The sequence below is a fragment of the Camelus dromedarius genome, chromosome 16 (genome assembly GCF_036321535.1).
Source record: "Camelus dromedarius isolate mCamDro1 chromosome 16, mCamDro1.pat, whole genome shotgun sequence".
Taxonomy (NCBI): Eukaryota; Metazoa; Chordata; class Mammalia; order Artiodactyla; family Camelidae; genus Camelus; species Camelus dromedarius.
Genome location: NC_087451.1, coordinates 26,753,764 through 26,778,221, shown reverse-complemented (window position 1 = coordinate 26,778,221; position 24,458 = coordinate 26,753,764). Strand labels below are relative to the sequence as shown.

The 24,458-nt window shown below is 56.2% G+C and overlaps 1 protein-coding gene across 6 annotated transcripts in view; it reads right to left on the bottom strand.

Annotated features, from left to right (window-relative positions):
- The window catches only part of KCNJ12 (potassium inwardly rectifying channel subfamily J member 12), an 89,177-nt gene that overhangs the window by 38,890 nt on the left and 25,829 nt on the right, over positions 1-24,458 (bottom strand). For 3 of the 6 annotated variants that reach the window (XR_010384362.1, XR_010384363.1, XR_010384364.1), the window contains exon 1: positions 359-442. The exons of 1 other annotated variant lie outside the window; for it this stretch is intronic. Coding sequence is in view for 2 of the 5 variants with exons in the window: in XM_031467400.2 (XP_031323260.1) it covers positions 18,853-20,139 (1,287 nt within the window). In the remaining 3 variants the exon portion in view is untranslated. Of the gene's footprint in view, positions 1-358; positions 443-18,383; positions 20,196-24,458 lie in introns of those variants that run through there. 2 more of the 6 variants (XM_031467400.2, XM_031467399.2) reach the window with 1 other exon arrangement.

The following is a 24,458-nucleotide window of genomic DNA, read 5'->3' as shown; positions in this document are numbered from 1 at the left end:
CGCGAACAGCCAAAGTGACCCTGCGAAAGGAGAGCAGGCTGGAGGCACCTCCCTCCCCAGCTTCGCTCTAAGCGCGAAGCTGCAGCCGCCGAAACTGGGGAATCAGCACAGACACAGGCGCCGGACGGCGGGACAGGACACAGACCCGCCTGGACCGGGTCGGCTAAGATGTGACAGCGGGGCTCAGGCACGCCGGGGGGAGGACGGTCCCCACCGCAAGCCGCGCTGTGCTGGGAGAGCTGGACTGACTGGAAAAAGCCGGTTTTCCACACCAAGACCCTCCTGGGTTCCCTGAAGACGGACCCCCACCCCGACCCCGCAGCCACCCCACAGGCAGCGTCTCCTCACGTCTCCTCACCTGTTCCCCCAGCGGCGCCTCCCGGGCCGGTCCTGGGAGAACCCAGCTCCAGTCAGCGTGGACGCTGCCCCGTGCGGTCCTGAAGCTGCAGCCCGCGCGGTAAATGAGGAGACAAACTCCCTTCAGCGGCGCGCAGAGCCAAGCCCCCGAGGGATGCGCATGCGCATGGGTCAGAGACGCGGCTCAGCGCCCCCTGTGGTCGGTGTGGGACGCGCAGGCGGAGCTCACAGTCCAGGGGAGGCAGCGCCCCCTGCTGGCAGACCTGCCGACTCCATTAAACCATGGAAATTCAAACTGCAATGGAGCCACATGCCCCACAACTTCTCCAAAATTGCTAGGGAACAGTTAATTGGAGACCGAATGGCATGAAATGAATGTAGACGCAAATTTTACAACTTACACCAAATTACTCAAAATAATAGACGAAGACACAGAAGAAAATCCACATGACCTTGGGTTTGGTCTGGTAGATAATGGAGCCTTGAGTTTTAACACACAATGCAAAAAGGCAATTCAGAAAGAAAAACAGGTGATATCACGGACTTTATAAAATTCCAGATTTCTGCTTCCTTTCTGAATAAGGACAGACCTTATTCAGAAAATCAAAAGAGAAGTCACACACTGGGAGAAAAATATTTGCAAACACACATCTATTAAAGGATTTGTTCCAAAATAAACAAAGACACAACCCCATTAAAATTAGGTAAGGAACTGAACAGGCACCTGGCCAAAGAAGATATACAGATAGTATACAAAAATATGCTCAACATCGTAGCCCATTAGAGAACTACAAATTATTACAGCAATGAGATAACACTGCACACTTATTGGAACTGTTGACTGAAATAAATGCATAGCCTAAAAGTTGAGAGTTATGTTTTATTTGGCGGGAGGACTCGAGCAGGGATGACAGCCTCTCAGGTCACTCTGAGGGACTGCTCCGAAGAGGCAGGGGAGGAGCTAGGATATACAGGAGCTTTACAACAAAGACCAGGTAGTTGCAACAATAAAAGATTACATGTTATCTAAAGAAAACCGGGCATCTCAAGTTAAAGAAGTTAGTGCTTTTCTATACATGGGAGGAAGCAAACATCTGGGCTCATTGAATTCATTCCTTTGACAAGCATCTAGCTGTCTAGGGCCAGTGTCCTGTCCTTTATCATTCTGAGTCCCCTCAGGGTGCACCATTGTGAGTGGTTACAGAGGCTGGGCTGCGGGCTTGTCTTCACTGGGGGGTGGCGGCAGCCGCTGATGACTCGCTGGTTTCAGTATTCTTTGTTTACTGATATGGTTTGCAGTATTTCTCGTTCACAGAACTGTACCCCAAACTGGGTTCGCCTGTTGATGGGTGTCTACAAAACCAAGCCAAAGATCAGGAGAAGGAAGAATGTATCACTTGTTGCAAGTAAGGAGAACACCCAGGATCTTTCCCAAAGCAGTGTCTCTCTGAACTGCAAATCTGGGGAAGTTTTAAGTTAATGGCATATACATGAAGGGGCTTGGGCTGTCCAAGCTTTCGTTGCCTGAAGTCACGAGGGTCAGAAAAGGGCAACATCGCCATCCTTCAAGTTCCCATTGATCTGACGGTTGAGGCATCAGGCTAATCTTTTCACTGAAAGGGCACTGCGAGTCTCTACAACTGACATCTTTGCCGTTGTTACTTCTCTTGCCTGAAAAGAGCCATTTGTTTCCACATTCTTTCGTTCTCTTAATTAACTACTGAGACCTGTTCAAGGGCAAGCACTGTGGCCATGCTTGGATCACAAAATGGCTTCTCTTCTGTCAAGAAAGCCGTAGCTTGTTTTCTTTCTCCACAAACCCCACCTGCTTACAAAACTCCCCTCTTGAGATATTTCACTCCTCAGTCTTGAGGGATGCAGGGCTGATGGTCAGTCTTCTCTGTTTCCTTTGAAGGCTGGGCACTGGGGTCTCCCCAGTCACAGGAGTGAAATTCTCTGGCTGCTAGAGTGAGATAAGCTTTGGTGTCACCACAGCAGCGTCTGAACCTCACTTGCACAGCGTTATTCTGGCAGGTGTCGGAGAGGCAAAGAGGGAGAAACAATTCACAGCAACTTCACAACATCATCAGCAGAGGCTTGAGCCAAGAGCCCCCTAAATCAAACCGTTTTCCCAATATTTCCCCTAAACCTAAACTAGGAAGGGGATCATTCAGACAGGAGATCTGATTTTTCGTATGTGTCATGAGGTGAGTCATTAGGAGACCATCAATGAAGTATATAAACCAGCATTCGGTACGTATTACAGCATAAGTTCCTCTGTGAGAGGCTGTGAAACTATCAAGGGCCACATAGTTCTGTAGGACCACTTTTATCCCTCTTAGAAACTCCTGAGTTCGGTAGACCGATAGTCTGGTTACTACCATCTTAAGGCTTTCTGGACAAAGTTTGTTAAGGCCTCTGTGTGGGTGATGAGGTCTTCTGTTTTTAATTCTAAATGCTTTCCTCTCCTCAGCGGCCAAAGCAAGTGTTCAGTGCATTGTCAATAGGCCACAATACAAGTTTCTCTGATCAGAAAAGTTTAACGATGTATACGCCAGAACCACATGTAAGATTTCCCATACCTCAATATGAAGATTTTTCCATCATTTCCCCTCTTGATTGAAAATCTTTTAATAGACTGAAATATTTGTCCTTCAATGCCAGGGTTGGTTTGATGTCAGCTTACTGTTTTGATTAATATAGACTTGTCTTTAGAGTCACCAGTGCTAAGTATAATACTTGTTGTACCTTGGTTTAGTAGAAATCAAATAAGACCTTGAAGGTACTCTCCCCACTCAGACCAGGTACCCAGTACTTTCCCACTCCAAGCCCACCCCTCACGCCCACCCTCCTCCTTGGGTCCACGGAACTGCCACACCCTTTTGTCGGGGCTCCCCCAGCAGTGAGACGACCCCACGTTGGCACTGCTACTCCTGGTTCTCAACAGGTGCCTTCTCCAGCTTTAGATTCTTGCATAGTTCATTGTAGTGAGTGATTCAAGCTTAATGCTTTCATTTCGGGCTGTGGCTTCCATGGGTTACTCAACTCCTGACAGCGCAGCGCTCTCCCTGACTTCCCAGACTTGCCCTCTGCCTCTGGCCAGAGAAAGCTGTCTGTTTGTAAGGGCTCACATGATTAGATTAGGCCCACCCGGATCTCATCCCTCCCAAGGTCACTGATTAGTAGCTTTAATTACATCTGCAAAATCGCTTTGCTCTGAAAAATAACACAATCACTGGAGTAGCACCAGGGGCAGCAGCGTGGGAGGCAAACTTCCGCCTGCAGCCAGCTGTCCATGGAGGCGGCTCTGTGTGGGCTGCCGAGCCTCCAGCAGGCTCCTTACCCTGAGCCCCAGACCTCACACTACCTGGGGACACCCTTGTTCATAGCATGACCATGACGAGCAGAATAAATGAGCAAGGATTTTGAGCAGTGTTGGACTTGTGGCCTGGCCAGTGGCCTCGCTGCAGGGGCCACGCGACTGGGGAGCAGCCTGTGCACTAGCGCCCGTGAGAGCCCTGTCCCCCCCCAAGTGTCAGGATGGCCACTAAATCGAGTGATTACTGCCTGAAACACAGCAGCGCTAGATCATTTGAGGGCCATAATTGTATACAGTTCTACCAAGTGCTTCTCTGCACAGATGGACATGTTCATATCCTGTGTGTCCTGCATAGCTGTCCTGTTCAGTTTGCATAGATTGACCTCATGATGTACATCGGAGGTGCCAGTTTGACACCCTTCCTGTTAGGATCATTTACTTTCAAACCACGTGTGGATGATCATGCCAACGAACGTCTTCCTGCTCAGGTGAGAATCTTTCTCTAGAGGCAGGGGTGGCATGAAGGAAAATGTACTAGTCAAATCCAAACACATTGTGACATTAACACGTGCCGCCAAGTGGCGCCTCAAAAAGACAACACTAACTTGTACTCAAAGTAGTGTGAAGTGTATACACTTTCACAGAGCCTGACACTCCTGGGTACTGTCAGTCTTCCCAGTTGTCGCCCACCAGACAGTAACAGGAACATCCAGTGTCTTTAGTTTACCTCTTCCAGGTTGTAACGGTTTCATCATTGTCCAGCAGGAAAACGGAAGCCACAGCAGTGAGTCGAACAGAGACCAATGCAGGGAACCTGGAGGCCTGGGAAGCACGCAGGGAGACCTGAGACGGGACAGAGACAGAGGACGCTGGGAGCTGGCACCGCCCGCCAGGCTGCAGTAGCAAAGGACAGAGCTCGGGGCCCGCAGAGCCCACGCCCCTGGCGAAGGGTCACAGGGCCACGGGAGGCGGGCCCCAGGGAGGGGGCATCACCTGGCTGCGCTGGTACCTCTGGGTCTGGGCAGGCAGAGGACTACCCAGAGCTGGGGCCTTGGAGGTGAAGATCCTGCCCCGACAACAGGTGGAAATGCAAAGTTTCTAGAAGAAAACACAGGCGTGTGTCTTCTTCGTGTTAGAGCATTTATGAATTTGGTATCAGAAAAGCTTTCTCAAATGGGACCCCAAAAATACAATAACCATAAGTAAAAGATTGTTAAATTGGGCTTTGTTAAGGTTAAGAACCTTACGTAAAAACGACAGCCAAAAACTGGATTTATTTGCAATGCATTTATCCCGTGGAGGATTCACACCCAGAGCATATAAAGAACTGCTACAAACCAAGCTTTTTAAAAACAGAGCCCAATTAAAAACAATCCGAAGTTAGAACAGGCCTTTCGAAAAAGAAGATATCCAATGGCTAGGAGGCCTTGGAAAACCAGTTCTACATCATTGCCGTTCAGGAAATGCAAATCAAGATGAATGTCATACACAGCACACACATCAGAATGGCTAAAATTAAAAAGACTAAATAAAAATATTTTTAAAACTGGGAAGACAAGTGTTGCTGATGGGAGCGTAAATTAGCACAACTCTGGAATACTGTTTGGCAATATCCACGCAGCTGAACGCACAACTCCCCCCCACCAACACAGCCTGACAGAGATTATTGCTCATGTCCATGAAAAGACATGCAAGTAGGCAACAGCTAGGAAAATCAGTCAGTCAGAAGTGAGAAATGTCACATCAGTCGTAGAGCAGATACGTATGCTCTGATACAGACAACGGTAGTGCAACGGCAAAAGGAACTATCACTACAAGATACAACACGGGTGCATTTCATAGACACACCCTGGGCAGAAAGCTAGATATAAAGATGTACCTAGAGTGTGTTTGCACCGACTGGAGGCTCAGAAACTGGAAACCCGTGGAGAATACAAGTGTGGCTGGCTCTGGGACAGGGGGACCGTTGAGAGCGCGCCAGGGGGCTTCCTTTCACCCTAAAGACCACACATCTGCACGTGGTTCTGGCTTGAGTCCTGTTTCTTCCCGACGCACCATGTCCATCAAGATTCCAGCACAACAGCAAATGACATCGGTGGAAACAGACTTTATTGCCCCTAAGCTAATTTCACTGGGAATACTTCTGTTGTATTTTCCCTGTTTAAAGAGAAACTTGTTTGATCTCATGCACAGGGGTCAGCCTATCTTAACCCAAAGTTGTAAAATGTAAGGATATATTTAAAATAGTCTCAAATTACATTTGAGATGATGGGGTTTTCTGCCTGCAAATACTGACGAATACATGTCAGACTGTTGCCAGCAGCTGGATGAAGAGGCCACGTTACTGGGCACTGTCCATTGTTGTAACTAGTTTACATACACTTTGACTACTTATCTTCCAAAAGTCCTTCTTTTTGAACAGCAAATGTATTTCTGTGAATGCAGAATTTAATAAATAATGCAATACAAAGGAAAAAGAATAAGCTTACAGTTGGTAATCTCAGTAAGATATTCATTCTACATTGTTATTTATACTATCCAATATAACCCCACTGGACCATCTGTAAAGTTATTTTGAGTGTATTTCTGTTGGTTTTCCCCGTGGTTTGAGTGACAGCTCTGATACCTCATTGCTGAGAAAGGTCAGAAAGTCTGAGCGCTGTAAACACTGAGGACTTGGCAGGCTCATTAAGGGTGGATGGACCCATGCAGATCCTGGGGTTTTGTTACTGAACGAAACGCACAGGAACTGAGGCACAAGAGCGCCTTGAGTCCTTCTCCACCGCCCGCAGACCAAGCTACCTGGTCTAGAGACAAACGTCTTCCTGCCCTCTGCGGGCTCCAGGGGGAATCCCCAAGGAGATGTGGTCCAGGGAAAAGCCTTCGGGGTAGAATTTTTATAAGCATTTCCTCTTAAACACAAAACAAGCAAAAATAAAATGAAAATATGAAACTCTTGATGAACACTCTTTCATCAAAACTGCAACATTTCACCCGGAATGTAAGGTTCACAATGGACAGTGAGCACGTATCAGCTCCTTTTGTGGGAGCGGCTTCCACGCCATCTGCCCTGCGGAGAGCTCACCTGCCGAGGCGCAAAGGCAGAGAAAACGCTGTCTGTCCGTCTCTGTCCTGCGGGCTGCGCATCTCTCTCTGTGTCTGTCTGTCTGTACAACTCCGCGTGCAGGCGCATTTTTGCGTGTCTGCCTCACTTGTCTGTTGGTCCATATGTGTCTGTCATATTCCTGCCTGTCTTTCTCCAAGTGTTGTCCATCTGTCTGTCTGGCTGGCTCTTTGTTAGTGTATCTGTTAACGTGTCCGTCTTCCTGATTTTATCTCTTTGTCCATCAAATCACTTTCACTCTGTCACTTTTTCCATGTGTCTGTCCTGCTGTCTTTCTGTCTGTCTACCTATATTTTCTCTCTGTGTATCTGAGTGTGTACATTAACACACACACATATAATCTGTCTGCCAGTCTCTTTTTGCGTCTGTCTGTCTTTTGTGCATAATGTATATGTGTCTCTCCGGCTGTCTCTGTTCACATAGCACTTTGTTAAACGTGTTTGTGAGGAAACGTGTGTTGTGTTTACTGATGTCAGTGTGTGCGTGTGTCTGCTGTATTCAGTGATGAGTGTGAGACACTGTGCAGAGGTCTGTGTGTGAGCGCCTCGCCCAGCTGTGCCCTACATGTGATAGCACCTAAAAGTCACGTTCCTTTTGACCCTCAAGTCCAAGGAGGCCCCTGAACTATCTGCCACCAGCACCCCGCTGCACAGACAGACCACTGAGGCTGGACCAGGGCTTTGGCCCCATGCTGCCTTCCTGCTCAGGTCCAGGACCCTGTGGGTGTGGCTGGCCCGTGCACCAGGGATGGGGGTGGAGGGAGGAGGATTGAGGCTAAGGAGGCCCCACCTTGCCTGGGCAGCCTCTGCATGGGATCCAGCTGATCTGCCCAGGATTGTTTCACTTTACCCCATGTTCCCTGTGAGGTTACTGTTAATCCTCTCTCCTTCCCATTGCAAAAGAGTCCTGGCCTGAGCAATAATTACATGGTCACCCTCGGCTTTCAGTCCCTATCAGAGTGTCCCAGGGGGCCCTGGGGGAGGAGCTGGAGGGAAGCCCAGCCCCTCAGCCTCTCTTCCCAGAAGCCAAGATGCCCTGGAGGTCCCTAGGCAGACCTGGGACCCATGTTGCCCCTGAAGCATCACCTTGGGGCTGAGGGAGGAAACCCAGGCAGCGCCACCTCTCCTAACTTGCGGTGTCACCAGGTGCCCAGTCCCTTCTCAACACCCCTCCATACTAGAGCCTCCTGACTTCTCGTCCACACCCCAGGGACTCCCTGGTCTCAACCTTCAGACCTGACCTCTCCTCTGAAACCAGGACATATAGACGTCTCTTCATACAAATTTTGTTGGCATCTGTTTTTTCTTCCTCCTTTAAAAAAAAAAAAAAATAAGGTATAATTGACTCACATTCATCCTTCATTGTGTGGCATCCTGAGTCTTGACAAAATGCACGTATCTATGTGAGCATTGTTATAGCCAGGACACAGGGCATTCTCATTACCCTCCTGCCCTACAGCTTCAGCTTCTCCAGAAGGCCATGCCTTTGGGATGCCATCCCATACCACCTGCCCATATCCATTCCTTCTCATCATTCGGAGGACACTGTCACGGGGACAGCCACAGTCTGGTCACCCCTACCAGGTGAGGATCATCCGAGCCTCCTCCTGCAATAAACATGCACGTAGGGGTGTTTGTGTGAAAATCAGTTCTCATTTTTCTCGAGTGGCACGTAGGAGTGGAATGGCTGATCTAACAGTAAATGCATGTCCAACTGTGCAAGAACGGACATCCTAACACACAGCGGTGCCTTTGCTGGCATCTTAACATACCCCGGGATGCCATCTCTCTGGCCCAAGTCTGGTCCTCCGCTGGTCCTCCCAGTCCACCTGGTGGCTCCTCCCAGAATCAGCAGTGTCAGCAGGACTTCTCAGTGTTCCCTGGGGCCCCTCAGCCAGGCTGCACATGCAGCCTCATAATCCTGGCCCAACCTCCCACCAAACTGCCTGGACTGAGTGCCTCCTCTCCTCAGCCCCCACCCTGGCTGCACTGTGCCACTTCCTATAGGGCAGCCAGAATGGTCCTCTCAGGAAGTCAACCATTCCATGGCGTTTTTTTTGGGGGGGGGGGGGGTTGTTGTTGTTTTTTAAGCTCCCACCACTCCTGGAGTCAGCAGACCAGACCCCAACCCATTCCTCTTCCCATTCGGACTCTGTCCCTAGCTCTAACTGGTCCAGCTACCCAGGCCCTCCTTCTATTCCTCCAGCCCATCATGGAATGCCAGCCCAGGGCTGCCTCCCCCAGTGCTCGTCCCCAGATAACCGTGATGCAAGAGGAGAGCTCACACGTACCTGGCCCATCACCCCCCATCTGTTGCCCATTTCTTACTCATTTAATCCTCACACATGGCTTTGTGATTATAGTCCCATTTTACAGAGGAGAAAACGGAGGCACAAAGCAGTTAGCTCCCTGGGCCAGGGCACAGAATTAGGGGGAGTCGCTCTTCAGAGCCCATTGTCACTCTCTGGGTCCCCCCACCAAGGGCTGACCTTGTTCTCTGGCACCCACCTGGTTGGTAGCATCTGTGGTGTTTATCACTCTGGGCCAGGCACAGAGAAAGTGCCCAACTGCTGAATGAAAGAAGCCATGCCTCACTGTCCCTGCCTCTGAGCAGGTGCTGGGAGAGGTCACAGCTGCCTGGACTTTCCTGGTGCTCCATGGGGGCCACCTGGCTGGGACGGACACTGTCTCTGAGGTTCAATAGGAAGTTCAAGAAATGACCTGGCTTAGCACAGCCCCTGTGGCTGGAACTCCAAGGCTGGGGCCTCATGATCACTTGGGGCACTTGTCCCAGGGCAGGAATCCAGGGGCCTCCTTGGGAGGAGCTGGGTTCACTGACCCCCACAAACAAGGCTGTTTAGCAGAGGTCATTAATGCACATTTAACTGCCTGCTGGTCTGGCCCCAGTGGCTGAGCCCAGCTGTTCTTCTAAGGGGGCAGGGAAAGTGGGGGCTGGTTCCGAGGGGCTGAGTTGGGAGTTGGGGCGGCTGTTGGTGCTAAGGAATTCCTGGGAGGGCCGGAGCCCATGCATGCCTTGTCAGCATCTCTGAACACTGAGGGCCTTGAATGTCACATGACCTTGTCCGCCACCATACCTGGGCCCCTCTCAGCTCACTGAGTGCTCCAGCACAGGCCAGGCCCTTCCCAGTTCACCCCTCCTGTCTCCAGCCCACTGACCTCCTCTCCCCTCTCTGCCTGTCCCTCAAAGGCTAGAAGGAAAGACAATGTGGCCTTGGGCAAGTCCTTCACCTCCTAATTCAGCTGTGAAACCCACTCTTTGCTGCACAGGATACCCAAAACCTTGCCCTGTCAGGCCCTCCCTCCAGATCCAGGTGTTGCCTGTTCTCTGAACCCAAATCCACCAAGTTGTACCCCTAACACACAGCTACTGGCCACTTGCTCCCCTGTCCTGATTTCTATCATCACAGTTGACATCTGGTCTAGAACTTGAACTTGTTCCCATCTGTGACTCCCTTCATGTGGCTGCAGCTTCAGGGTCTGTTCTTTTGTACTGCTGTGTAATACCACGTACACTGCTGTGTGTGTGCGCATTGTTGCGTGTATGTGCATGTGTATGTGCAGGTTTTGTGTGTGTTACTATGAAGCTGTAACACCCTTTCAACAATTTTCCAAAAAGAGTTGCTGGGTCTCAGAAGCAGCTCCCGCCCGTGGGCCACCGCTGCTCAGTGCATGTTTCACCTGTGCCCACTGAGCCCATGAGCAAGCAGCTCCTTTCTGGAGCCCTGAGGCAGTGAGGAGAGGCAAGAGGCCTCAGAGTGTGCCACTGCTGTTCATGGTGGCGTAGGTTGTGAATGGCACCTTGAGGTTGTGCAGTACACAACCTGTGCGGCTGCACTGCTCCAGAGCCTGGCCTGGGGGCCCTGCCCTGGCCCAGAGCTGTGGTCTCAGAGCTCCAGCCCACCTTCGGTGCTTAGCTCCACTAGGGAGTAAGAACAGTCCCTCAGCACTGATCGGAGCAATAATCCAGGAAGGAAAGGGACGAGACTTTCAGCATGTGCACCTGCGTAGCCTAGCCAAACACTGCATCAGGAGGGGCTGCAGCTGGCAGAGTCACTCAGGAAGGACGGAACCAGGATCCCGGCCACTGGTTTGCTCCTTCTGGGCGTGCCAAACTCTCTGCCTGCTGGAGCAGCCTCCATGCAGTGCCCCAGTGGACCCATCAGGGTCAGGGAGCCCAGGCCACCCAGATCCAAAGCCCAGGGGACTCTGAAGATTTCCTCAGGAGGACCAGGATGAGGAGGGCATGGGGCCCAGAGAGAAGATGACAGTGGCCTGGGCCAGGTGGTGGCAGTGGGTGGAGAAATGTATTGGGGCTCAAAACAAATTTTAGAGATTTAAAAGGTCACAGCATTGCACTAGAGCAGGCAGGGGTGGGCGGAGGAGAGAAAGGGGGCATCCAGAATGAGGTGCAGAGACCCGAGCAGTGAGATCTGTCCTTCCTTCTTTTCCTTGAGCCCCAGTTTCCTTATCAGCAAAGTGCTGCTGAGACGCTAAGTTCTAACTTGTCACTGAGTTCTCCTGCCTGGAGGAGAAAGTCAACGGAAGAGTAACATTTTGTGCCGTGTGAGAAATACGTGAAGTTCAGGTGTCAGTGTCCATAAACAAGGGTTCATTTGAACACAGTAACTAATAACTAGTGGGTTTGCTTCAATGCTACAACAGAGCCACACAGAGACCTCACGGGGCTGCAATATTTACTATCAGGCCTCTGCAGACGAAGTTCATCTGCCCTGACTCATAGCAGCAAGCCTGTCTTCAAACCACTGGACCTGGAGGGCCAGGACCTGGGCCCACACGCCTGCAAGGGCTCATGGGTGAAACCCAGGGGCATGTGCACTTGCACAAGGAACATTTATAGCTCCATGCTCGTCACCACAAGTGGACGTTTACTGATCTCCTCCTGTATGGATGGACGTGATTCTGCAGCCTGCGGAGTGGTGGTGGGGGGCGGTTCTTTGCCCACAGCTTTCTGGGAACTGCTCACCACCAGGAAGCTGGCATCAGTGATTAGTGAGGAAACATGGTTATTAATACCCCACAAACTTATTTGTCTGTATTTTGATAACTGCTTTTCATGAAGTTGGATTTCCCTTGCAACCATATGTATTTTACTTTGTGCAGCTCAGAATGTTCACCTGAGAAGGAGACCATAACACAGAGAACTGCAGCGGCCTCCGGGCAGTGGCTCTCTGACACAAGGCTGGGGTTTGCCCCTGCAGCCCCCTCCCCAGCACCTTGCAGCATGGACTGACAGAGGAGGCCTCCTGGACCCCAAGGAGTCCCACCCAACCCCAAGGCAAGGCCCCAGGTTCCCCCCGAGGGCAAGTCAAAAACAACTCTACTGACCTCTTACTTCCCATGGTTCTTTTATATCTCTGGGGGCACTTGCTGGGAGCCAGGCACTTGCTGTTCTGGGCAAGAGTTCCTGCTCTGGAGAGGCTGACGTGCCAGGAGGGCGACGCAGTGAGGCTGCCACGGAGGCCTGAGGGAGCTGACTGCCGGGAAAGGAAACCGGGCCTGCGTGGGGTCCACAAGTTCTATGTGGGGTCCACAGGCCCTGCGAGGGGTCCACAGGCCCTGGTTGGGGTCCACGAGCCCTGGGTGGGGTTTACAGACCCTGGGTGGGGTCCACGGGCCCTGTGGGGTCTTCCCCTCCCCAGCCAGGCTGCCTCCTTCTGCTCCCTCATGTGCTCTCCGACTCCAGGGCCTTTGCATGCTGCCCTCTCTCCGGGAAGCTCCTCCCCACATATCTGGCCAACACCTACTCCCCCTCCAGATCTCAGAGGAAATACCACTTCCTTGGAAGACCCACCTTGGTCCCCCCACAGGGCGTCCCTTGCTTTGCTGCATGGCACCCTGTGTTCCTCTCACTCAGGGATCAAGCCGTATTGTCACTGCTGGTGCGGTGGGCGTGGCTCATGCCCCACCTGGACCCCAGCTGCTGTGTCAGTTGTTCAAGGTTCCCAGCTGCCCCTTCTCTGAGCACCATTCTGGGCCAATAGGAGCCAGCTGGGCCTGAACTGGCTGAGAGGCAGCACCTCAGGCTCGGCAGGAACTGACTGCTGAGGGCACAAAAGCCCAGCCCCGCCCTCGGGTTGGGCAGCTCCTGGCCCTTCAGGCTCCTGGGCCCAGGCCAGCCCGCAGGACCCACCTGCCTTTCAGCTCTTCTCCTGCTTCCCTCCCCGCCCCCCGTGGAGCCCTCCCCAAGGGATCACATGCAAACAAATCCCCGTTGCCCGCTCCACCTCCAGGGACCGGCTGTCCCCTGAGCCCCTAGAGTGACGTCAGGAGCTGGGCTGACCCGCTTCCTACCAGGGTTCCAATGCCGAGCACACGGCAGCAATTCAAACACTTCTTGAGGGAGTGAATGGACCTCTTATTTCTCATGTAGGGAAACTGAGGCCCAGAGAAGGCCAGTGACATACACTTAAGAGGCAGAAGGTCTTCAAGATTCGGTCTGGCCTTGGGTAAGGACAGCCCTCTTCTGTGCTTTCTTGGCAGCACTGAGAGGGAAAGAAAGCAGGGGCCCAGAGCCCTCAGTGGGCCCGAGTTCCAGGGGCACCAAGCTCGCCACCCTTCCTGTTTCCCCAGGCTCAGCTGAGGCAGAAGATCGCTCTCTGGGTGGGACGCCCACAGGACCGGCCCCATTCGTCCATCCGCCCACTAGACAAAAGCCCTCAGAGCACTACTGCACCCTGCTCTGGGCAGCGGGCGCCCGGCAGTGAACGAAGGACACTGCGACCCCTGCCCTCACAGGCTCTCCGCGGGGCAGGGAGGGGCGGGGAGGCAGAGGGAGCAGCCCATGCAAAGGTCCCGGGTGGGGAGGAAAATGCCGTGTTTTCAAGGAACTAGAGGGAGGCCGGGTGCCTGGAGCAGAGGCGCAGGAGAGGGAGGGAGAGGATGAGCTGGACAAGGCAGGGCTGGATGGACAGCATCTCAGAGGCTGGAGAAAGGTGGGGATTTTATCTTCATAAAGTGTGGAAGGAAGCCAGGGAGGGAGTCAGGCATGGGGGTTAAAAACCTGGTTCTGGTTTTAAGACCACTTTGGTCCTGGGTGGAGGGTGGGCAGCGGAGGGGTGGGGAGTGACCTCTGAGGCCCCACTGCTCTGGTTCCTGGCCTCTCGGTGCGAAGGAGAAGCCCACCGTGACTTCCTCCCAAGTCATGGGGCCCCCAGCCCAGAAGACAGATTTGGGGAGGATACACTGAGGCAGACCCTCTGGCTGGGAGGGTGGTGGCATCTTGGTCAAATGGCTCGACCTGAAGGCCGCAGCGGGGCTAGGGGCCTGAGGCCCAGCTCTGACCCCAGCTCAGATAACTCCCCCCGGTGCCCTGACTGACTTCCTTCCGAACAGCAGACCTCAAACGGAAGCGAGCACGTGCTCAGTGAACACTGGTCCCCAATCCCCTACCCCACCCGTTCTACTGTTTTAAAGCAGATTCTGCGTTGGACTCATCTCCTCCCTGGGGAGGCAGGAAAGCGCAGGGCAAGCCAGCGGGCACAGCCACACACAGACGGGGCCCCACTGTCCCCCACCCGGTGGACTTGTGGAGCACGAGGTCGAAGCACTCGCTGAGGGAAGGTTCCCTCTCCCTCTCTGCGAGCCAGATCCTGAGCACCCCTTTCCTGCCGCTGGGGAGACTGAGGTCAGATCACTGAGCAAGTGCGTGGCCTGGGGTCTGATCCAGGGTCACAGCCAGGGCGGGGCCCCCAGAGACTCCTGAGCTCTGGTGCTGTGAAGTTTGAGCAGTAAATCATCACCAAGCTCCAACAGGGCAGGTCCTGCCCTGGGGGCTGGGCAGCCGCTGCTGGCTGGGATTCTGGTACTGGGGTCCCAGGGAAAGCTCCAGGGCCAGGGAAGGCGAGCCCCAGCCCACACCACAATCAAGCCAAGCCCTCCAGGTCCAACCTAAGGGAACATCCACCTAGAAGCCGCAGCAACCACCCCCACCCTCCACATCCTCCTGCAACGTCCTCACCAAAAGCTGTCACTGCCCGGGCTTCTCACCTGTCGTCTGGAATCGTCAGCTGGGTCCCCCAGAACGAGGGACCCCGATCCCTCGCTGATGCAGAGGAGTTCTCCACTCCGGGAAAGTTGGGCCAAGGGACAGAATCCTCTCTCCTTGGGACAGATGACCATCTCCTTTCCCCAGGATGCCCGTCCGTGCTGTTCTCCCTGACAGCAGCCCTTGTCGGCCTCTGTCCCCTCACCACCCCCAGCCTCAATTCCTCCAAGCCGCCACCCACACCCCCGGCTTCCCCTCCAGTCACGGCAGTGAGGACCAGGGCTGCCTCTTGCCGGGGCCTCCCCCACTACAATGGGTCCCGGGAGAGAGCGCTGGTCTCCTGCACCCAGCGCACGCCTGCCCTGCACGTGGGGGCCTCACCAGACCTGGAAGAACAGGGAGAGGTCTGCGAGGAGGCTGCGTTGTGTCCTCACCCTGAGCCGCTACTGTGTCCCACCCACCCCTCCCCCTGCAGGCGCTGAGCCAGCCGGGGACTTTCAGACACACATCTCCACACGGTGGCACTCAAAGAGATCAAAATGCATTTAATGTGGTCTAGTCTCATGGCCTATGTCTTTAGATACTGCTATGTATTGAAAATAACATGACAATTCTCCAGTTTTACCATTTAAAATAGATCTGACGTCTATTTGACCTCACACAAGGCAGACACCCCTGTGCAGGGGCCTCCTTCCCACCAGGCCCCCTGCCCCCACCAGGACCCTCGGGCGGCAGGGGGAGCACAGCACCAGCAGGGGACGGGGGGCGGGGCGGGGAGGGGGCGCTGAGCTGAGAGACAGGCTCAGGCCTGCACACGGACATACCACCCCCGCGGACATGCGTGTGCACACGCCCCCGGGACCCGCACAGGTTCCCACATGCACACATATGGCCCCTGCTGAGGGGGCCGGGCACAGCTGCTGCACAAGTGCTCCACACACACACGTATGTGTTCACGTGACAGACACACACAGGCTTCCTACATGCAGTCTGTGTGCAAATGCTCATCTTGGAAGCCATGTACACACATACACATGTAGCTATCACCTTGAACCCAGGTACACACAGCCCACACGGACACAGTCAGGCAGAGGCCTGGGGGGATCACTAGGCGCAGCCAAGGCCCACGGCTCGTATCCACCCTGAGTGTTGTGTGCCCAGCCTCACCGCCTGGTAAGCATTCAAACCAACGCCCGCACCTACAACACGCACACACAGACAGACTCTGGGTGCACATGCACACAACCATGTGAGTGTGTGCACACACGTGTGTATCATGCCTAGGCACCGTCAGCCCGTGTTCACACGCACGTGGAGATCATCGTGTGCACACATCTGCACACCACTCCCATGTACAGTGGATGCACACGCTTGTGCACTTACAGGCAAAGCCAAAACTGGGCATGTTTCACCTGCACACATGAGACCAGGTCACACAGGAACCCTCGCCCTTGGTGCTCCCGCGGCCCCTCCCCGTGGAAGCAGCTCAGGGTCTCAGGGCAGAGGGTGCCCTGGCCAACTCCAGCCTCTGCACCACCAGATCCAGGCTTCGAGAAACTTCCTGGGAATACCAGCCTGGGCGGGGGCAGGCTGGTACACATCATGTACGCACATGCACACACACACGCACGGCACACGGCACGCCGCAAACTCCACACACAGGCACACGCCTGGGGACCACGTGACCCTCCCTCTGCACACACAGCTCCGCCCATCCGCCCTCCCGTTTCAAGGGCACTAAAGAGGGAGACTATTTTGGTCTTTAGCACAAGCAATAAATAAATAAATAAATAAATACAGGGGAGGGAAAAAGAGGGCAGAGGAGTTTGAAAACGCAGCATCTGCCTTTGGTGAGAAACGAAAGGCAGCTCAGGGCAGCTCTCCTGCAGGGTCTGCGGCCTGAGCCGTCCGCACAGGCCTGGGAGGCAGTGCACCAGGCCACCCAAGATGGCCAGGGCCTCGGGGAAGCCAGGGCCCCGGGGAAGCCAGGGCCCCTGGGCTCTGCCCAGGGTAGGGTGAGTAGAGGGCTGGCCCAGCAAGCCCACAGGCCGGCCCCCAGCACCCGGGCCGCCTCACCCCTGCCTGGCTTGGCCTGGCGGTCAGGGCGGCATTTGAGGGGGGAGGGGGTGAATGCTCCCATGTGGCTCCTGGTGGGAGCACTCATCCCCCAGGACGAAGGCTGAGAAAAGCTCAGGGCGGGAAGGGGCTGAGGGCCCTCGGGCAGGTCCTGAGAGGGGAGAGCTGCCTCCACCTGCCCCAGGCTGACCCTCCTGATGTGACCCGTGACCGGAAACAAGGTGGGGTCTGAGGCTTGGACAGGGTGCCGGGACTCCGGGGCAGGGGAGGGGACTGCCAGCCCTGGCTTCCAGCTGCTGTGGGGGTAGGAGGAGCGAGAGGCAGCAGCCCCTCGCAGCCCCTCACCCCCCCGGCTCGCTGTGCGACTTCACACTCTGCCGCAGTCTCCCCTCGAGCTGGGGTCCCTGCACCTTCTGGTCGCATGAGCTGTCCTGGAGCAGCCTGGGGAGGCGGCCTGGGGAGGCGGCCTGGGGAGGTGCAGGCTGCTAGTTACTGGCTTCCTGACGGGCCTGGTCACTTGAGATGATGTTCCTGGTAGTTCTGGGAAGGGCTCAGCCCCTGCCAGCAGCTTCCTTGCTAAGAATAAGCCTGCCTTGGGCAGCTCTTGTGGCAGCAGAGCCAAAAGCAGGTGACAAATAAGGGGGCCCCAATCCTCCTCCTGACCAAGGTGCCTGCACGTGTGCCACCAAACCCCCAGTCACTCACTGACAAGCCCAGGCCTTCACGAGGGCTGTTGCTCTGCATCCAGCCGCAGGGCTCAGCCTGGCTGGGCCCCAACTGGGCTCACCTGCACTGCCCTCTTGGTGAGGGTGAGTGCCAGGTGGGCCTGGCCTCTGCAGACAGAGGGCCTGGCAGGGACTTCCTGGTGGAGTGGGGGCAGCAGGCAGGATGGGCAAGTCCAGTAACAACAGTCATGGCTGGAGCCAGGCCACAGACCAGGGTCTCTAAGGCACAACTCATGCTGGGGCCGTGGGTGGGCGGATCCACTTCCCTGGAGTCGGGGAACCCAGCTTCCCTTCCCACGGAGCCACCCACCCCTGTATGTCCCACCGCCCCCCGTGGAACGGGTGGAGGCCTCTGGGCAGAAAGGAGAAGGAAGCGGAACAGGAGAATCCGGTGGGTTGGGGAGATCAGACCCTCCACAGCAGGCAGGTCCCACACTGGCCCCGAGACACACCTCTAAGGTACAAACTCAAACTCAGAAAACTCAAACTGGATTTTTCCTGGTCCTTACCCCACCCAGTGACGCTGGAGAGCTTTTGTTACAATCATTAACATGGTCTTCATTCTGCCATCACAAACAGAAGCCAGGGCAACCGAGAGCAGAAATAATGAGGTGAGCCCAGTGCTCACCCACAGGCCACACCGCTGCCTCCCCAGGAGAGGCCATCCAGCCTCGGGGACCTTCTGGTAACTCCACCCAGCTGCTTGCATCCGATCAGACTAATGGAATTCTAATTGCCCTCCCACCCACCCCACCCCAAATTATAAAAATTTGTTTCACTCACATGTTAATTTTTTTTTTTTTTTTGTAAACTGTCTTACTCAAACTAAGGTTGAGAAAGCCAAAACCAAAAGTTTTAACTTTCTCCCCAAGTTAAAAACCAATGAGGCGCCCTGCAGCCTGCCAGCCTTCGCCCACAGAGGCTGGGTGGCTGGCTAGCATTTCTGGGCAGGCTGCAGCTCCAAACTCAGGCAGAAGCCCCTGGCTTCTGTGGCCCGGCCCCCAGGAGGCCACCTTCCTGCCCCTCTGCCTGCTCCAGCCTCTGAAGCCGCTCCAGCCGCCCACTCTCCCACCAACCTCCTGAGGCCATTGTGAAGAAACGTAAAACATCTACAACTCTACTGAGTCTGCAGCCGGGGCCCAAGCCGGCTCTGCTCAGGCCCGGGGCCCTCGCAGGACAGGGGCCTCTCCCCGGCGGGGCGGTGCTGCACCTTGGCCCTCGATGGCTCAGATTTCTGACTCCCGTCTGTAGGGCCGCTGCTCGAGGGTGGCGCCACCGGCCTGGGGCCGGTCAAAGTCATGCCTGGCCTGGGGGCTGTGTCTGCCCTGGTCTCCATCCGCCTCGTCCTCCTCCTCGCGGCTCAAGAAGGCCAGCTCATTCTCGTAGCAGAAGGAGTTGGCACTGGGCAGCAGGAACTTGTTCTCCACCAGGTCCTTGGCGCTGCAGCGGGGCGTGGACGGTACCTCGTACGTCTTGTGGAAGTGCGAGTAGTCAATCTTGTACTGGTTCTTCTCCTCGAAGAGGACGGGCTCAAAGCGGTGGCCCCACAGGATCTCATTGGCCAGGTAGGAGCTGCGGGCCTGCGTGGTCATGGCCGTGGCCTCCACCATGCCCTCCAGGATGACCACAATCTCGAAGTCGTCCGTCTCCAGGTCCTGCCGGCTGATGCCGAACAGTGGGCTGGCCTCGTCGATCTCGTGCAGGATGGTGATGGGCGACACCAGGAAGATGCGGTCCAGGCCCTTGTCGAAGCCCACGTCGATGTCGATCTGGTCCAGCGGGATGTACTCGCCCTCCTCCGTGACGCGGGGCTTGATGAGCTGCGCCCGCACGTGGGCCTCCACGATGTGGCTCTTGCGCAGGTTGCCCACGCGCCACATGAGGCAGAGCTTGCCGTCCCGCAGCGCCACCACCGCATTGTGGCTGAACAGCAGCGTCTGTGCCCGCTTCTTGGGCCGCGCCATCTTGGCCATGATGGCGCCGATCATGAAGGAGTCGATGATGCAGCCCACGATGGACTGCGCCACCACCATGAAGACGGCCAGCGGGCACTCCTCCGTTACGCAGCGCAGGCCGTAGCCGATGGTGGTCTGCGTCTCGATGGAGAACAGGAAGGCCGCCATGAAGCCGTGCACCTGCATCACGCAGGGCGTGCGGCCGCGGCCCTCCGCTGGCTCCAGGTCCCCGTGGGCCACAGCAATGACCCAGAAGATGACACCAAACAGCAGCCAGGAGGCAAGGAAGGCCAGCGAGAAGATGAGCAGCATGTAGCGCCAGCGGATGTCCACGCAGGTGGTGAACATGTCGGCCAGGTAGCGCTGTGACTTCTCGTCCATGTTGGCAAACTCGATGTTGCACTGGCCGTTCTTCTTGACGAAGCGGTTCCGGCACCGGCGCCGCGTGTGCACCTTGCCGTTGCCAAAGCCATTGGCGCCCGACATGGTGACCAGGTGCAGCCCGTCCTCCTCCGACGACACAATGCTGTAGGGGTTGGCACGGCCGGCCGCAGTCATCCCGGGGGCGGGGGTACCCTGGCCTGCCCCCAGGCCAGCTCCGGGCGGGGCAGCTCCTGAAACAGAGAGGACGCAGGGCTGGCAGGGCTGGCAGGGCAGCCACACCCACCCGCGCCCCCACGCCCACCCAGGGCCCTCGGCTGACCCCTTGACTCTGACTTACCTGCAGCCCAGATCCTGCTCTTCCCTCCCACCAAGCCGGCTCCTCACCCACCTCCTCGGCCAGGGAGACGGCCTCTCCATCCTCCCAGCTGCTCCAGACAAGAACTCTGGGTCCATCCTCGGTTCCCCTACTCCTACCAAGGCTCTGCTTTCAAAATATGTTCAATATCCAACCCCTTCCTCCACCTTCTCGGCCTTAGTTCTGACATCACCCACCAAGACCACTGTGATGGCCAACCCACTGGCCTCCCTGGGGCAGCCACAAGTCAGTCCGTCCTCTGCGGGGACCCTTCAGATCTCACCCCCAGACCCACCTGGACACTCTCCTCTCGGCTTCAGCTTCAGTGCCACAGGGATGCCTCCAGGGGCCTCCCTGCGCACCCCACTCAGGACCTCACCGTGATCCCATAGCACTGACCTCTGACCTCACAACAGTGACAGTAGCAACAGCAAGGAGCCGCTCGGGGCTGCACCCACCATCCCACCATCAGCTCCTTGAGTGCAGGAAGTTTGCTCTTCGTTCATTGCTGTTTCACCCCAGGGGCTGGAGCTAAGCCTGGCCTGACGGACACCCCAAGCCAGGCCCCACCCACCCTCTTGATGCTCATGCTCTCCAGCCCAGGTGCCAACCCCAGGTGCCCACGCTCAGTGCCTACATGCCACGCCCGCGGCCTCCCCATCACCAGCTGTGGTGGGAGGGGGCCCGTGAGTCAGCACCCAGGGGGTCACTGATGCAGACCTCAGCCCAAGGGCCTCCACCACCCCTGCCTTCCTCAGCTCTGAACAGGAGCTCGTAGCGAGAACTCAGAAGAGTCCTGGTCCTCAGTCCATACGGCATAGTACCTGGGTGGATGCCTGCGCACACACACACACACACACACACACACACACACACACCCCAGGTGGTCCAAACAAATCCCGCCTCAGGGCTGGCGGCAAGCACCCAGCCCCCGATGCCCCACTGGCTCTGGGCTGGCCTGTTGGTGCCGGGCTGAGGCATCGGCACCACTTGGCCCTGTGGGCACGGAGGCCATCTGGCCGTTAGCATCAGGTGCTCAGCGGGCCTGGCCTGGCAGGGCGTGGAGGAACTGGGTGTGCTCCCCCCCACCGATGTACCCCACAACCCCCACCCCCACCCAGTCACACTACGAGGTCAGAGCTAGAAGACCCTGGGGACCCGTGAGGGCCTGGAAGACGCTGAGCCACAGGGAACGTCCCATGGTGGCCGGGCCAGGAGAGGGGGGACACGGGAAGTGACAGCCAGGACTCAGCCCTGGTGTGTGGGACCAGAGCCTCAGAGAGGGCATTACCTGTGAGTGGCCCCTGCTTCAGACCCTGGGAGAAGGTGAGGGTGGAGCCCACACAGTCAGCCAGGGGTCCCGAGGTGGGACCCCTCCCAGGGCCCACCTCGGTTACTGGTGCTACTGGACCCCCAGGTCTGGCGGGTACGGGACACTCACACGTGAGGGAGCCAGCCTATCCAGACGCAGGAGAGCAGGCCAGGCCCCAACCAGGGCGGAGGGTGTCCGCAGACACTCGTGGGTCACCCTCTCAGTGGCCCGAGAAGGTGGCTACTCTGGCTACTTCTACTCTACGAATGGAGGTTCAGAGAGGTGAAGTGACTTCCCCAAAGCTACACAGCTTACTAAGCAGGAGGGCTGAAATCAGAGCCACTTCTGTCTACTTCAAGTTCTCCCACCGTGGGGACCCCAGGCTCTGCGGGGACCTCTCCTCACGCTGCCAGCCTCCGCCCACCGCTGCTCCAGCTGACCACCTCACCCTGGGTCTGAGGAGCTGAGGCCCGAGGCCGAAATGCTGGATGCTGCTTCTGCCTGGGCCAGGAGGCAGGGAGCCGGCGGCAGTGGGAACCCTGGGGACTGTGCCAGGAAGACAGCTCAGCCCTAGATTCCCGGGCCCTCCAGGGGAAGGTGGCCAGGGCTGGGGCGCTCAAATGCCGGCAGGAGGCCACCAGATGGCAGGGGGTGTGTTTGTGTGGCCAGGAGGCCTTGAGGGACGTCCAGCGGGTCATGGCTGCTCCAGGTGGGGCTCTGAGCAGCTCGAGGCCTGCAAGGGACAGAATTACAAGAATCAAAGGCCAGGAGAGCCCAGCCTGCCAGCTCCCAGGCAGGTGGGGGCATCACAGTGACCACTGGCATCTCTGCCCGGGCTGGGCTCCTGGGACCCACCCAGACTGTGTCACACAGGCCTGGGAATCCCCTCTTCTATTGACGGTCCTCCTAAAACCACAGAGAAGATCAACAGGGTCAGTTCACTCCAATCCCCCATTTCCCAGAGCTGGAAACTGATTCTCAGAGCAAAGTCACTTGTCCAAAGTCACCTGGAAGCCAAGGAGCAGAGACAGAGTTGATGGCTGCTTGTACAGGCGTGTGCACATGCGTGTGTGAGATGTCAGGGTGCTTGGTGAATACGAGACCACAGAGAAAGGCCGGGAAGAGGACCCATGAGTAGAAACTCCAGCACCACAAACTTGCCAAATGTCAGGGACCCTCCACACACAAGGCAAGAAGGTGACACAGCTCTGCGGTTTTCAAGAACTCGATTTAAGAAATGTAGGACAGTATCCTCACCCAGGGATGTACAGGCCTGTTTGGTTCCTGCCTGGTGGGTGCATATAGTTGGATCAGATAAGAAAGGAAATTAGGTTTGTTTTGCTGGAAGAGGCCTTAGCAAGCAAGGGAGCCAGATCCCCATTCTACAGATGGGAAAACTGAGGCAGGTCACAAAGCAACTCGTGGGCCAGGATGAGACAAATGGTAAAGACAAGTTAAGACCACGGTGTCGGACTCCCAGCTTGGCCTACAGGGGTCCCAGGCATTGCTGAAAGGGGAGGGGAGGGGCACTGGGGTACACTACCTGAGCAAGAGAAGGCAACTTCAGCAGCAAAGAGCAGGGTGTGGCAATCCCAGCAGGCCGGAACCAGAGAGCCCTGAGAGGTGGCAAAGCCGTCGGAGCCCAGCGTCCCTGGAGCCCGCTTCCCTGCCGGCCACGGCGCCCGTGCACAGAGTCTCCCGCATCCAGGAAGCTCGGAGCACCGGCAGGGCCTGGGCTGCGAGCTTTTAGAGAGGCAGCTAACATGTGACCTGCGGGTGGGGCCCGAAAGTCAGCAGGAGGTGCCTCCGGATGGAGCAGGACGCCCCATGCCCAGTCCCTGAGCCTCTGGGCCTCAGGTTTCGGCAACATCCGGGTGGACACCAGGCCCAGGCCTGGGCCCACACTCTCAGGTGCCAAGAAAGCGCCGGCTAGACGGCTCGAGGGAGGGGCGCAGAGGAGGGGCTGGTGACCCTTCCTGCAGAGCCCCGTAGGTGGCTGGGCCCCTTCAGAGGTATGAGCAGAGTAATCAGTATTTATCAGGCACTCACTACCTGTCAGGGACTGAGAGCGCCAATTAACTCACTTAATCCTAATAACAACATTCTGACTATTACTCCCATTTTCCAGATGAGGAAACTGAAGCTCAGAAAGACTGAGTCACTTGCCCAGGGTCACACAGCCTTTCAGGAGTGAGCTCCTAGTCTGGTGGGAAGGGCTAGGAAAGAAAGCAACCGCCAACCTGTTCAGGCCCCAAGGACAGACTGTGGGCATGACATTACTCAGCCTTCAAGGTCCCCCAATCCTGTGTGGTGATAAATCTCAGCACTCAGAAATCAGAGGCAAGACCTGATCAGCACCCCTGATCTGTGGCCATTCAGGCCTTGCTTGGAAAGTCCAGGCAAAAGGCACTCACTACGTCATGATCAAGTCCTATAGCCGGGAGAATCCTTAAAAATCACTTGTCTCAGGGAAAGCCAGCATATGGCCTAGGTCCACCTCACTCTCCAGCCCAAGCCCACGGCGGACATCACCAATCCTTCGCAGAACGCCATCTCACTGCATCCTGCGACGGCCTCAATCCTTCCCAAGCCAGGCACTACCCATCAGACTCAGCCCAAGGGCTTGTAAAATCCAGCCCTTCACCGGCAGATGGGGAGACGGAGGCTCTGAGAGGGGCTCCCTTGCTCAGTCTCACAGGAGGTGAGAGGCTGCACCACAGCTCAGCTCCAAGGGCAGGGCTGCAGGGGTGGGGGAGGAAGGGGCGGGGGAGCAGGGAGCAGGAGGGGAGAAGGAGCTGGCACCCGGGACCAGCGAGGAGGCTGAGG